General features: G+C 48.0%; 1 protein-coding gene across 4 annotated transcripts in view; it reads right to left on the reverse strand.

The window, feature by feature from the left end:
• SPAST (spastin) overlaps positions 1 to 6,249 on the reverse strand; it is a 45,448-nt gene extending 39,199 nt beyond the window's left edge. The window contains exon 1 of one of the 4 annotated variants that reach the window (XM_084900665.1): positions 5,435 to 6,249. In XM_084900665.1, coding sequence (XP_084756791.1) covers positions 5,435 to 5,852 — 418 coding nt within the window. In that variant the 5' untranslated portion in view covers positions 5,853 to 6,249. The remainder of the gene's footprint in view (positions 1 to 5,434) is intronic. The other 3 variants (XM_084900664.1, XM_084900663.1, XM_084900662.1) reach the window with 3 other exon arrangements.
• Between the last annotated feature and the right edge of the window lie 9,586 nt (positions 6,250 to 15,835).

Here is a 15,835-nt window from a genome sequence, read left to right on the forward strand (position 1 = left end):
GCATGGTTCAAATGGATTATTTGTTGTCGGTAGCAATCAGTATTAATAGTTTCATCTGGTTTTAGCTCATAATACACCACACCTTCCTGATCCCACCAAAAGCAGAGCAAAGTCTTCTTTCTGAAGCGATTTGGCCTTACAGTCGATGTTGATGCTTGACCTGGACCAACCCAGGATTTTGTGCATTTGGGATTCTCAAAATAAGTCCACTTTTCATCTCCAGTCACAATTTGATTTAAAAAAAAAGACTTCCTTTTGTGCCGTGGAAGCAATATGTTATTGCTTACTTTTCAGTTTTCCATTTCTCTTTTGTTCAGTTGATGTGGCACCCATTTTCCTTCCTTTAAAATCTTCCCCATGGCTTGTAAACAATCGGAAGTTGTTTGCTGAGCAATGTTTAATCTTTCTGCAAGTTGTTTTTGAGTTTGACATCCATCTTCATCTAATAATGCTTGTAATTATTGGTCTTCAAACTTTTTCAGTTGACTTGGATGTTTTTTGTCTTTCACTTTGAAATAATCACTTTTAAAGAGTATAAATCAGCGTTCATAAGTATCTTGAGATAGAGTATGTTCACCATAAAACTTCCCAAAGTATATGATAACTTTCAGCAGCAAAATAATGAATTAAAACTTCCTGCAAATGCTTATTTTTTGGCACGAAATTTGACATTTTTAAATGTAAAAATAGCTATGATGTTTACACCTTCAGCAAATTTGACATATGAAGTTTTGAGGCTTGCTGTCAATACAACAAAATAGCATACATATCAAATCATATATATATATCAACATACGTGTAACTCCATCTATTGAAAAAAATCCGCATTATTAACTGGTACACCTAATAGGAGGCCGAGGGAACAACTCCAAGTTTTCTAAAAGGCCCTGAGCAGTGGTCGGCAAACTGTGGCTCTTTGGCCCCTTGAATGTGGCTCTTACACAAAATACCACGTGCGGGTGCGCACTTACAGTGCGATTGAAACTTCGTGACCCATGTGCAGAAGTCAGTTTTCGGCTCTCAAAAGACATTTCAATCGTTGTACTGTCGATATTTGGCTCTGTTGACTAATGTGTTTGCCGACCACTGACCTAGAGAACATATAACGGGTGCCTCTCCTCTTTCCCTTTGTGTTAGTCACTTTGGTGAATTAACTGGAAGATGGCCTTTGCTGCCAAAAGTAAAAAACCCGATATTTTAATACAAACTGACTAGGAATAATTAGAAAAATATTTTATTTAAACAATTTCTGTCCTTGATGTTAGATTCTTCAGCCCCACAACATCCTGAGAAACTGGAGCTCTTGCTTTGATACAAGTCCTACCTATTCGAACCACACCTAGACAACCTGCAGCACTGTATTATCTAGGAAATCTCAGGCTAGTCTATGCAGGAGCCATGTGAAACATGTTAGATCATGTTCTGGTTAATCCAAAAGAACCACTGTTACAACTTCCTCTTTTCTCCCAAGTATCCAAGGGGTCCTATATCTATATCTACATCTACATCTGGCTAATATGCAGTGTCCCCTTGGGAGTTCAAACAGCAGTCTGATCACCTGCTACCACGTGCTCGGACCCTCAGGGGGCAGCTTGGAATGAAGGAAGGCCAGCAGCCAGTAGTCAGGGAAGGAAAGCCTTGGCCATCAGCCGAAAGGAGGACCCCAGCCAGCAGCTGGAAGGCCCCAATCAGCCCTGATAACCAGTCAGGCCTAGGAACCCTACCTATGCCTGAATTTTGTGCACCAGGCCTCTAGTTAGCATTATAGTAAAACAGAACCTGCTTAGTATAAAACAAAACATATAAAATTATTAATCTGTTCAACTAAACTCTGTTCTTGGTTCTGCTATGGTGAGTTAAAAAAATATTTTTTTAACTGATTTTAGAGAAGGGAGAGGGAGAGAGAGATAGAAACATCAATGAGAATCACTGATCAGCTGCCTCCTGCACACCCCCTACTGGGGATCGAGCCTACAACCCAGGCATGCTCCCTTGATGGGAATTGAACCTGGGACCCTTTAGTCCACAGGCTAATGCTCTATGCACTAAGCCAATGATCGGCAAACTCATTAGTCAACAGAGCCAAATATCAACAGTACAACGACTGAAATTTCTTTTGAGAGCGAAATTTTTTAAACTTAAACTTCTTCTAATGCCACTTCTTCAAAAAAAGTGGTCTTTTGTGGAAGAGCCACCTTCAAGGGGCCAAAGAGCCGCATGTGGCTCATGAGCCGCAGTTTGCCGACCACAACACTAAGCCAAACCAGCTAGGGCTACTCTTCAGTTTTTCCATGTATAGATATCATAGGTTGTTAGTTTTCCAAAAATGTTCAACAATTAAAAAAAAGTACATTTAGAAACTAAGTCAAATTGCTAAGGGGAATGGCAGTGCATGACATTACAAGCCCCTTAATGGTTTACCACAGAGTTAGAAAGTCTTTAAAGACTGCATATTGCACTAGCTGGTTTGGCTCAGTGGATAAAGCTTTGGCCTGTGGACTGAAGGGTCCCAGGTTTGTGCAGGAGGCAACCAATCAATGTGTTTCTCTCACATGGATATTTCTCTATCTTTCCCTCTCTAAAAAATCAATGGAAAGATCCTCTGGTGAGGACTAAAAATAAAAAAAAAGACTGCATATCAAATTCATTTTTATTTGTTCATTATATATTAGCCCTGAAGTTTTTTATTATTTATTTTAAATCAATCTTTATTGTTCATATTATTACAGAAGTTCCTCATTTTTTTCTCCCTCCACCAAGTTCCCACCCCACCCTCTGCCCTTTCCCCACCCCCCATTGTCCTCCTCCTGTTCATATATATTTTAATTCAGTGGGAAAGAGGGAGAATGAAATTCTCTTGGAATTAAGTTTTGTTCTGTCTAAGGATGGCTGAGAGGCAAATAGACTTACAACTACTGGATTATGGCTCAAATACAACTTCCCATATGCAAAAGAAAAACTTTAGATAGAAAAAAAACCATGACAATATAAACTCAGTTTTATTTCATTTTTAAAGGAAAATGAATATATAACTAGTTTGTTTCAGTTTTAACTAATTTATTTTAGACTACGATGCACCAGTTGTGGAATTCAAACTAAGGAGTTATCACAGACCATTCTGATGTCCTCTTTAGAAGCTGAAGCATAAATAAAGCAAAAACCTTTAACAGAGAAACATTATCAGTAGAAAAAAGGTAAAATATGGGATATATAGATTGTTGAACCTATTTATACTTAAAAAACTATTTAAATATAATGGATATAGGCATATATATATATATATATATATATATATATATAATACTCAAAGATTAGTCACCAGCCTGAAACCCAAAGTCTGAATTCTACTTCTGTCACGTATCCCTCACACAGAACTGATTTCTCTTTAAGTCTAAAAGTCCAGGTTCCTTTTTTTCATACTTAGGTTTTCCTCGACCTCTCCTCTTATCCTATCTCCAACTCCCATAATCCAGCATTAAACTAAAATTTCCTTGTAATTTTCTGCATTCTCCTCCTAAACACAATAACTACCTACCCTTAAACATATTTCCTCTATTCTATAATATCTTTGACCTAATTTAGTAAACTTCAGAGGCCCCTGTAAGAATAGGCTACTACAATAAAACAGTGCTTCTCTAGGAAGGATTGATGATACCCTTCTTCATCCTTCCCAAGAGATCTCTGGATGTTCCTAAGAGGTGGTAAAGAATGAAGCACTTAACAAAACACTTCCTTCCACAAATAGTTGGCATTCTTTTCTTAAATGTCCCACCTTTCTTGAACTCTCTTAACCTTTTGCTCTGTCCAAAACCTTGAATATCTCTGTCTCTATCCTTATAACCTACTCACTCTCAGAACCCACAAAGGAAATAGGTTTCAACAAAACAGAAATTCTAGATCAGTTTCTGAGGTTGGTAGTGGAGAGACAGACTACAAATGAAGTGCAGATTGTTATTAAAAAAAGAAAGGACAGAGAGAGAGAGAAAAAAAAAAAAAAAAAAAAAAAAGAAAGGACAGCTCCCTGGTGTGGCTCAGTGGTTGTGTCAACCAATGAACCAGGAGGTCATAGGCTGCCAGGCTTCATCCCCGGTGAGGGGCGACTAGGGGGCAGTTGATAGATGATTCTCACCATTGATGTTTCTATCTCTTTCCCTTCCTCTCTGAAATGAATACAATTTTTTTTTTTTTTAAAGGACAATGCAAGTGAGTACTTAAGTGAGGTGTGGTGGCAAAGTGTTCTTTGGTAGTTAGAGGAAAAGATCTCAGCATTTATTTATCGTCTTCCATAAAAAAAATTTACATTACCAATTAGCAAAGGTTTGGAGTCACTGAGGTTTGAGACTGCTCATCTGTGAAATGATGACACTAATAGCACCTTCACCTCCCAGGGTAACTTAGAGGAGAATTAAATAGATGACCCATGCCGGGACCGGTTTGGCTCAGTGGAGAGAGCATCGGCCTGCAGACTGAAAGGTCCCGGGTTCGATTCCGGGCAAGGGCATGTACCTTGGTTGCGGGCACATCCTCAGTAGGGGTTGTGCAGGAGGCAGCTGATTGATGATTCTCTCTCATCGATGTTTCTAACTCTCTATCCCTCTCTCTTCCTCTCTGTGAAAAATCAATAGAATATATTTAAAAATAAATAAATAAATAGATTACCCATGCAAAGCTAAGAGCACACACAGTACCTGGTACAGAGAAAGACTAACGTACATTATCTTAAAATCTTTACGTCTCATGGTAACAGTTCAATGTAGACACTTAGAGCTATTATACCTTGGAATACTGACTTAGATAACATCCAATTAACCAGGGGCAAAAGCTTGATGCTAAAACAGAACTTTACTGAAAAAATACTCAGTAGTCATCACACGGATCAAGCGACTGTCGTTAAACTTTACAAAATGCAAATTCAGCTGTAATCATAGGCAGCTGTGCCTTTCAAAATTAAGTCATTATTTGTCCTCTTCTCCCCCTGCCCTCCCCCCCCACCCCCACCTCCAAGGACTACAGTACTCTGCTTTCATTAAGAGCCTTTTTCACAAGCCACAGCTTCTTCGATATCAAAACCTTTTGGAAACCTGGCTCGGAGGCAGCCACACACACACACTGTCTGCAGCGCCAGAAAGGATCCGTGTGGTCACCCTAGGACAACTGTCACCTGTCACCAGCACGTCTGGGTGTCCAATGGGGACCTGGGTCATGAGGAGGGTTAAGAAAAGGCTGGTGTGTCTGAAACCGAGCCGACAACCAGGGTGCCCCGAAACGGGAGAGGTTCTACCCGAGAATGAAGGCGGAGGATGATGAAGGTCTGACTGCGGGGAGGAGCAGATTCTCAGGGTGCACCGCCGGCTCCCGCAGCAAAGGGCCGCAGGGGGGTAGCCCTCCCTCGGCTTCCCCCAAGGCCGTCCCTCCCCCAGCCCTCCGGGGGTACCTTTCTCGTCCTCGTCGATGCGCAGGGCCACGGAGATGTACTCGAAGGCCTGCTTGTGGAAGGCTCGGACGAGCTCGGCCTCGGCGCCCGGCCCCGGCAGCGGGGGCGAGGCGGCGCCCGGCGAGGTCGGGGAGCTCCTCTTGGCGGCCATGAGGGCGCGAGAGAAGCGCTGACAGAGCCACGCGAAGAGGAGCCCCAGGTGGAAGGCCACCAGGCGCAGCAGCGCGAAGCCGAGCCGCAGCGGGTAGGAGAAGTAGTACAGGTTCCGCTTATGCGGCGTCTCCGGCCGGGGGGCCGGCCTGGGGGCGGGCCGCGCGGGCGCGGGGGCCGGGCAGGAGGGGGGCGGAGGCCGGGGAGGCGCCGGGCTGCTGGGGCCGCGGGAGCCTTTCTTCTTCCCTCGCCCGCCCGGAGAATTCATCCACAGCTCCCACTGCCGCCGCCGCCATAACCCGCCTCCCGCACACCGACGGCGACCGAGGGACGACGACGGCGGCCGCTGGCTCGGCGAGGCCCGCAGAGCCCCGCGCGCCGGCCGGTCCCGGGAGCTCGGCACCTTCGCGCCCCGCCCGCTCGCCCGCCGGCCCCGCCCCTTTCTCTGAGTGCGGCCGAGAGCACGGCCCCCTTCTCCGCGGCCTGAGGCCGGTGGCTTCTGCCCCTCCCTCTCCCTGTCGTCCCGGCCGCCTCTAGTAGCTCAGAGCCGCGGCCGCGCGTGCGCGTCCCCCTCTCGTCTCTTTCTCCGGCTCTCTCACGCGCATGCGCGCCCTCGTCTCTTTCTCCGGCTCTCTCACGCGCGTGCGCGCCCCCCTGTCTCTTTCTCCGGCTCCCTCGCGCGCGTGCGCGCCCCCCCGTCTCTTTCTCCGGCTCTCTCTAGCGCGCGCGCACGCCGCCGTCTTTGTTGCCCAGAGCTCCGAGTGCGCGTGTGCGGCGTTCTCCATTTGGCCCTCTTTCTCCGTGGAACTACAGTTCCCAGTGTGCAGTTCGGTTCTGCGCTGTCGGCGTCCAGGGCCGACGCCGGGCCGACCTCACTGCGCCTGGGAGCTCCTTAGGTGGCCACTTTGTTCCCCACTTCTTACAGGAAAAGGACAACTGAGGTTGGAGGCTGTTCTGCTTGCTCGCAGGGCTTGTATCTCGGAGTGTTATCGTTTTAATTGTTTACTTCATTTTTTGTCTCAAAGGATGATTAGTCTGAGTTCCATCTCAGAAGCAATGGGTACCAAGCTGGGAATTACCTACCTGAAAGGGAAACAATTGTAGAGACCAAAACGGAGATGCTAGCTAGCTCAATGGATCAAGTCAACGATTCCAGAGATTTAACTAAATTAATACGTGTTTGGATGAAGAATTAATTTAAGTTAAGGGAATTCTTAAATTTTGCACAGTGATTGCTCCATAGTTGTTGTTGTTGTTGTTGTTGTGTGTGTATGTGTGTGTGTGTGTGTTTTAATATATCTTTATTGATTTCAGAGAGGAAGGGAGAGAGAGAAACATCAATGATGAAAGAGAATCATTGATTAGTCAATTATATTCTCCTAAGAATCTTGGATGGAGACACACAAGAATAGAAGGTAGGAACTGAGTATGAGCTGGTCTATCATTTCATCTCACTGAGAGCCCCAGAGATGCCAGCTTCCTTAACTGGTCACCTGATGATGTAACCTAGCCAATAAGCTATTCAATCTATTTCTCTATTTCTGTTTCTCTATCTCAATATATTTTTATTGATTTCAGAGAAGAAGGGAGAGGGATAGAGAGAGAGAAACATCAATGATGAGACAGTCCCCTGAATGGGATTGAGCCTGTGCCCTGAATGGGAATCAAACTGTGACCACCTGGTTCATAGATCAACACTCAACCACTGAGCCATGCCTGCTGGGCACCACCATGGGTTCAGAATCCAAACACAAAGATGATAGCTGGTGTAGTTACAAATTTTGGCTAGTTTTTCCTGGAATTTCTGTCTTGGGTACTATTGCCTTCCCCGGGTGAAGGACATCAAGGACCATTTGTTTCTGCTGGTCATGGACTTCCTGTTCTGGATAGTTACTGGGCCATTCATAGTAAAAGCTGATCCTCAAGCAGCCAGAGAGGAAAAGAGTCTCACTCTTCTCGGGCCAGTCATATCAACCCAAACTGGTATTAATCTTCTTTTTTTTTTTTTTTTTCTCTCTCAAATCAATTTTTTTTTTTTTTTTTAAATCAATCTTTATTGTTCATATTATTACAAAGGTTCCTCTTTTCTTCCCCCCTCCACCAGGTTCCCACCCCACCCTCTGCCCCCTCCCCATCCCCCATTGTCCTCATCCATAGGTGCACAGTTTATGTTCAGTCTCTTCCTCCCTCCCTTTCCCCGATAGTAAATCCCTTTTCAGATAGTAAATCTGTTACTTAGCATTTTCTCATATCAATAATACCTCCACATGCCCAATGATACACTTCACACAAAAGACATTTCCAAATAGGTCAACCAGCCTCATCCAGGCCCCACCCAAGGCACTCACAGATCAGCACCCCAGCGCTATACTAACTCAACACATCCAGATCTAAGCCTTCATCACTTGATTCAGCAGACCCTCAAGTTCCCGCAAAAGTTTCCAGCCATGTCTGAGAGGCAGCTGTGGGCAGGTACAGGCGAGGAGCGAGCTGTTTCGGGCCTGGCTGCTCCGGGCCTGGCCTCTGTTGCTCTGGTTCGTTCCACAACCAGCTGCTCCGGGTCTGGTCACTGCCACTCCCGACCTAGTTGCTCTGGACTTGGCTGTTGCTGCTTCAGGCCTGGCCGCACCCGACCCGGCTGCTCTGGGACCGGTTGCTCCGGTCCCGGCCGCTCCGGGCCTGGCCGCTCCCAGCCTGACAGCCGCTGCTCCGGGCCTGGCTGCTCCCAGCCTGGCAGCCATTGCTCCTGGCCTGGCCGCACCAAACCCGGCTGTTCCGGGCCTGGCCGCTCCCAGCCTGGCAGCTGCTGCTCCGGATCTGGCCGCTCCCAGCCTGGCAGCCGCTGCTCCGGGCCTGGCTGCTCCCAGCCTGGCAGCCATTGCTCCCGGCCTGGCCGCACCAGACCCGGCTGCTCCGGGCCTGGCCGCTCCCAGCCTGGCAGCCGCTGCTCCCGGCCTGGCCGCACCAGACCCGGCTGCTCCGGGCCTGGCCGCTCCCAGCCTGGCAGCCGCTGCTCCGGGCCTGGCCGCACCAGACCCGGCTGCTCCGGGCCTGGCCGCTCCCAGCCTGGCAGCCGCTGCTCCGGGCCTGGCCGCACCAGACCCGGCTGCTCCGGGCCTGGCCGCTCCCAGCCTGGCAGCCGCTGCTCCGGGCCTGGCCGCACCAGACCCGGCTGCTCCGGGCCTGGCCGCTCCCAGCCTGGCAGCTGCTGCTCCGGATCTGGCCGCTCCCAGCCTGGCAGCCGCTGCTCCTGGCCTGGCCGCACCAGACCCGGCTGCTCCGGGCCTGGCCGCTCCCAGCCTGGCAGCCGCTGCTCCGGGCCTGGCCGCACCAGACCCGGCTGCTCCGGGCCTGGCCGCTCCCAGCCTGGCAGCCGCTGCTCCGGGCCTGGCCGCACCAGACCCGGCTGCTCCGGGCCTGGCCGCTCCCAGCCTGGCAGCCGCTGCTCCTGGCCTGGCCGCACCAGACCCGGCTGCTCCGGGCCTGGCCGCTCCCAGCCTGGCAGCCGCTGCTCCGGGCCTGGCCGCACCAGACCCGGCTGCTCCGGGCCTGGCCGCTCCCAGCCTGGCAGCTGCTGCTCCGGGCCTGGCCGCTCCCAGCCTGGCAGCCGCTGCTCCTGGCCTGGCCGCACCAGACCCGGCTGCTCCGGGCCTGGCCGCTCCCAGCCTGGCAGTTGCTGCTCCGGGCCTGGCCGCACCAGACCCGGATGCTCCGGGCCTGGCCGCTCCCAGCCTGGCAGCTGCTGCTCCGGGCCTGGCCGCTCCCAGCCTGGCAGCCGCTGCTCCTGGCCTGGCCGCACCAGACCCGGCTGCTCCGGGCCTGGCCGCTCCCAGCCTGGCAGTTGCTGCTCCGGGCCTGGCCGCACCAGACCCGGATGCTCCGGGCCTGGCCGCTCCCAGCCTGGCAGCTGTTGCTCTGGGCCTGGCCGCTCCCAGCCTGGCAGCCGCTGCTCCAGGCCTGGCCACACCAGACCCAGCTGCTCCGGACCTGGCTGCTCCCAGCCTGGCAGCTGCTGCTCCGGGCCTGGCCGCTCCCAGCCTGGCAGCCGCTGCTCCAGGCCTGGCCACACCAGACCCAGCTGCTCCGGGCCTGGCCGCTCCCAGCCTGGCCGCCGCTGCTCCGGGCCTGGCCGCACCCGACCCGGCTGCTCCGAGCCTGGCCGCTCCCAGCCTGGATGCTCCGTGCTTGGCTACTGCTGTTCTGGGCCTAGCTGCTCCCAACCCGGCTGCTCTGGGCCGGGCTTCTTCGGGCCCAGCCACTCCGTGTCTGGGTGTTCCTGGACTGGCCACCCTGGGCTTGGCCGCCTCTGCCTCAGGCCTGGCTGCCACTGCCCCAGGTCTGGCTGCTCCAGTGCTGGCCGTTGATGCTCTTGTTCTGGCTGCTGCTGCTCTGGGGCCTGGCCACTGCTGCTCCAGGCCCAGCTGCCACTGCCTTGTGCCTGGCCACTCTAGGCCTGGTCGCCGCTGTTCCAACATTCTGTCCCTTTTTTCTCTTTTTTTTTTTCTTTTTTTAAAAAAAAAACAAAACGCATTTATGTTGCAATGTTGGCTGGTGCGTTGAGTTCTGACGTAGTCTTTGATTTTTCAAGATCTTCTTTGTATTCTTTCTTAAGTAATTTTACTATCATTTGCTCTCACTTGATTTCTTCACATTGAGAACTTCTTTGGTTTCTTCCTCCTTGTCCTGGGAGCTCAGCAGGTTGGCCTGTGGCACCCCTTTGTTCTCCGCGGGCTCCCGCGCTGCTCCAGTCTGTTGCCGGGGTCGGCGCCGCCCAGGAAGTAGCCCCCGTCCTTGGCTCCATTGCCAGCGCTCAGCAGTCGAAGGCTCAGGGGCACCCCCCCCACTGGGGGCCCCGTCGCCCGGCTCCTTGCTGGCGCCCGGCTGGCCGGTGTCCGGCAGGGGCTCCTGCTCCTCGTGGCGTTCCTCCAGTCTGGAGCTTTCTTTCTTCCTCCCACTAGGGGAGTCCAGGATCAGAGTCAACAGACTGTCCTCTGCGCACAGTGTGCGCGACTCCGGGGGCTCGGCCTTTGGCCGCGCTCCCAGGACTCCACCTCACAGCTCCGTCTCCCCCTGCCCGAGCCTGGGTCCCCAGGGACTGGCCCAGACCTGGAGTTCGTGGCGGTCTGGAATGAGGCTCAGAGCTGCTGCCGGAGGCTTTGTTTCTTCCGGCTAGGGTAATCCAGCATCAGAGTCAACATTCAGTCCTCTGCGCGCCATGTGCGCGCGACTCCGGGGGCCCCGCCTTTCGCCGTCCCCCGGGATTGTCTCCCCCTGCCGGAGCCTGGGTCCCCAGGGTCTGGCACATAACTTGGGGCTCAGCGCTGCCGGTTCGGGGGTTCAGCCCAGGCTGGGGGTTCTATTTCCTTCCTGCTAGGGAACGCCAGGCAGCACCCAGCCCTCTCCTCCTCTCCGGCTGCGACCTCTCCGCGCGCGCGTGCGTGCGAGCGCGCAGCATGTCTCCGTACCTTAGGCTTTTTTTCAGCTCCTCTGATTTTCCTTCTGGTTTTCTCCCTCCTTCCTATTGTAGAGTTTTCAGTCAGTCGACTACCTGTAGCTCTGGGCAATGTCCACTCTACATTTTAGTTGTATTCCCTTGAAATTGTTGTGAGCTGCTGCGGCTAGGTGTATACCCGAGCAGCCATCTTGGATCCTCTCCGGTATTAATCTTCTTGATTAATCCTTCCCTTACCATCTCCAGCAGACACAATCTTATTTTCTCCCTTTTTATTTAACTTATTGGGAAGGAATTTGAGGCTTTAAAAGTCTGTTACTGCTCAATATAACGTATTAATGACACACGCTACTTCAGGGTCTTAAGAGAAAAATCTAGGCTTCCAGAAAAAAACAATTTTGTGTAGTCTGTTTATATCTCATTAATTATGACAAATATATTTTTAGACCCGAAGGATGAGCTATTTTTCTTTCCTGGTCATACAGGTGTTGAGTTTCCAGCCTCTGGTTTCCCATTTGCTAACTCTGCTAGTTGTGCTTAATATTGACTGCTTTTCTGTACCTTGGCCACTTTTTTTTTTTTTGTATGGTAAAAGTATGGATTAGAGTCAGAAAGACTGCCCAGCCTGTGTGGCACAGTGGTTGAGCATTGAGCCATGAACTAGGAGGTCATGGTTCAATTCCCAGTCAGAGAATATGCCTGGGTTATGGGCTTGATCCCAGTGGGTGGTGTGCAGGAGGCAACCAATCAGTGATTCTCTGTCATCATTGATATTTCTATCTCTCTCTCCCTCTCCCTTCCTCCCTCTCTCCCTCTCTCCCTCTCTCCCTCTCTCCCTCTCTCCCTCTCTCCCTCTCCCTCCCTCCCTCCCTCCCTCCCTCCCTCCCTCCCTCCCTCCCTCCCTCTCTCTCTCTCTCTCTCTCTCTCTATATATATATATATATATATATTATATATATATATATTTTTTTTTAAATATATATTTTATTGATTTTTTACAGAGAGGAAGAGAGAGGGATAGAGAGTTACAAACATCGATGAGAGAGAGACATCGATCAGCTGCCTCCTGCACACCCCCTACTGGGGATGTGCCCGCAACCAAGGTACATGCCCTTGACCAGAATTGAATCTGGGACCTTTCAGTCCGCAGGCTGACGCTCTATCCACTGACCCAAATCGGTTCCGGCCCTTCCTCTCTCTTATATCAATAAAAACATTTATTTTTCTTTATTAAGGTATTACATATGTGTCCTCATCCCCCCACACATGCCCTCACCCTGCCTGGTGTCTTTGTCCTTTGGTTAGGCTTATATGTATGCATACAAGTCCTTGGGTTGATCTCTCCCTCTTACCCCCACCTTCCCTCTGAGGTTTGAAGGTCTGATTGATGCTTCTCTGTCTCTGGATCTGTTTTTGTACATCAGTTTATGTTCATTAAAGAAAAACATAAAAATAAAAAAAAAAATAAAAAAGAGGCCTTAGCTGGTTTGGCTCAGTGGATAGAGCATTGGCTTCTGGATTGAAGGGTCCGGAGTATGATTCTGGTCAACAGCACATGCCTTGTTGCAGGCTCGATCCCCTGTAGGGGTGTGTAGGAGGCAGCCAATCAGTAATTCTCTCTCATCACTGATATTTCTATCTCTCTGAAATCAATAAAAATATATTTAAATTAAATAGATAAATAAAAAAATAAGTAGAGTCAGAAAGACTGGGCTTGGTATTCTGGCCCTGTCACTTACTAGTTGCGAGATATGGGACAGGTTATTTAACTGGTTAACTCCTTTGTGAAATGGGTGGAATGAAAATTAGATTACAAAATGAAAGAATGCATCTAAAACCTCCAGTATATGCCGAAACCGGTTTGGCTCAATGGATAGAGTGTCGGCCTGTGGACTCAAGGGTCCCGGGTTTGATTCTGGTCAAGGGCATGTACCTTGGTTGCGGGCACATCCCCCGTGGGGGGTGTGCAGAAGGCAGCTGATCGATGTTCATCTCTCATCGATGTTTCTAGCTCTCTATCCTTCTCCCTTCCTCTCTGTAAAAAAAATCAATAAAATATGTTTAAAAAACAAAAAAACCTCCAGCATAATAGCCATAACAGAAGAGGGCTCAATAAATTTTGGTTTTGTCTCTTACAACTACAAAGCCATTCCAGAATTCAGACTGTACTGGGATCTCAGTTTTGAGTAATTTCAGCCCACATTTTCTGCCTTTTGGAATTACATCCCAGTCAAACCCATTTTCTTAATTAACATCTTCCTAAATTTGTCTCAAGGGAAACAGAGCCTGGATTTTACCCTGGCTTTATAATCTGCCTGGACAGAGATGCTAACCTTCTCAGCCATTTAACCTAGGTTTGACAGCCTCCCCGTTTTCAGACGGTGAGAACTTGGAGAACACTTAATCTTGAGCGGAATCTGGGCCAGTTTCACCAGGACAAAGAGGAGGAGCAGAGCACTGTGCTAACTAATTCAGGACATTCAGCCACTTTATCACTTTAATCCATTAATCTAATTACAAAGTGACTAGGACCAAATAGTCTTTTGGATATTTTAGCTCCACTTCTCTCCTAAGGCACCCTTTAAACCTTCAGCTTGAAAGATTCTGGATTATTCGAAGTAGATATAAAAGACCTCTTTTAAATTAAGAGAAGAGTAAAATAAAGTGGCAAACCTAGAACCAAACAGAGGAGATGACTGATCCTGAAAAAAAGGCAGAAAACTTGAAAGAAAAACAAAAGAGTTGAAGGCAAGGGATGGTAGGAGTAATGATTAATGATTAGGTGATTAGTAATGATTAGGTGACTATTATCCTGTATCTGTGGTAATAAGCAACAACACAACTGTGGACAATTATTTCCCTCTATTGAATCCACACTGTGGTGCATATTATTGATTCACTTGTTCAACAAATAGGTATTATGCATAGACAACATGACTGGCAATGAGTAAGGTGCCAGGATTGTAATAGAGAATAAGATTAAGTTTATAGTCTAATGCAGTGGCCAAAAAACTCAAATAGGAACCAGCAACAGTGATCACACATAGCATATGAGTTCCATGTATGGGTGTGAAATTAAAAAAATCCATATATGATGGGAATGATGAAGCTGAAAGAGTAGCATCTCTGTATTCAATGGGACAGCTGTTACTCAGCTCCATCTGATTTTTGCCTTTCTGTTGCCAGATTAAAAAAAATTTTTTTTTTTTTAGTTTTCAATTAGTTTACATTCAACATTATTTGCATTAGTTTCAGGTGTGCAGCCTAGTGGTGCTTCCTTCTTAAAGTGTGTTGCCAGATTTCTAAAACATTTCAAGAGAAACCAGAAATCTGATTTTTATGTGAATCTATTATTTAATTGATATTGGCTCAAAATTTAAAAAACGAACAAACAAACAAAACAGACACTAGTTTGAAATTCTCTAATTACAGAGGATTTGTTACTGGTGAAAGTATGAATGAGCTCATAGTTTTGAACTAGTAGTAGGTGTAGGCGTAGAAATTGTTACTTAACCTGCTCAACTTGATTTTGAAAGTTATGATTCAGTGGAAGCATAAGCAGAGTCAGTTGATACAGAATTATAAATGAATATCCTAAAATGGCAATCTAGATTATCAGAGGGTGCACACTCTAAACGAAGTCCGTGGAAATATAAATATAACTTTACAGTTCTAGATTTATGGTGGGCATGATTACTCTAGGGCACACGAAAAGCAGAGTAATGGGAATTCTTAGCACGATGAATATTGGAAACATAAAAGGAGTTGTCTGTTTCTAGCATGGAAAATTTTCTTTATCCTTGAGACCCTCCTCCACATCTTTAAAAAAAAAACTTTTTTTTTTTTTTTTTTTTAACAGAAAAGTTAAAAAAACTTTTTTTTTTAACAGATAGAGAGTTAGAAACATCGATTAGAGAGAAACATCCATCAGGTGGCTCCTGGATACACCCTACTGGGGATGTGTCTGCAACCAAGGTACATGCCTTTGGCCGGAATTGAACCCAGAACCCTTCAGACCGCAGGCCAACACTCTATCCACTGAGCCAAACCGGTTTAGGGCTCTCCTCCACATCTTGTTGGATAAGCTCAATTCCTATATTCCGGTAAGGAAGCCCGAGTTTCTCCATTTGTCTTCATTAATGTGTCAGTCTATGTTATGTCCACCCTGACCCTCTTAGCTTTGCTTAAATATTTATTCTTTGTTCAACACCACTCCAGATACCTATTTATATTTTTCTCAATCTCATCTGAACTCTTCCAGAATTTATGCTTCAGCATTCCTCTTAACCTTTCAAAAATTGTTTTTAATTTTTAAATATATTTTTATTGACTTCAGAGAGTAAGGGAGAGGGAGAGTACAAACATCAATGATGAGAGAGCATCATTGACTGGGTACCTCCTGCACATCCCACACTTGGGATCAAGCCCACAACTCGGGCATGTGCCCTGACCAGGAATCAAACTACAACCTCCTGGTTCATAGGAGCCACACCATCTAAACCTTTAATCAATATCTACTATTGTCATTTATATGTATCACTTATATGTCTGATCTTTGCTGAACAAGAGAATACACATTTATGAGGGTAGGCACTGTAATTTTTATATATCTTAAATCCCCAAGATCACCTCCAGGTTTGATTTGCTAGGAGGACTTATAGGATTCAGAATATAGTCATACTCACAGTTTGACTTATTACAGCAAAAAGATATAAAGCAAAATCAGCCAAGGGAAAAAGCACACGGGGCAAGATCTGAAGGAAATAAAACACCAGCATCTGAGTCTTCTCTCACTGGAC

The sequence above is a fragment of the Pipistrellus hanaki genome, assembly GCF_964339955.1.
Source record: "Pipistrellus hanaki genome assembly, chromosome: 12".
NCBI lineage: Eukaryota > Metazoa > Chordata > Mammalia > Chiroptera > Vespertilionidae > Pipistrellus > Pipistrellus hanaki.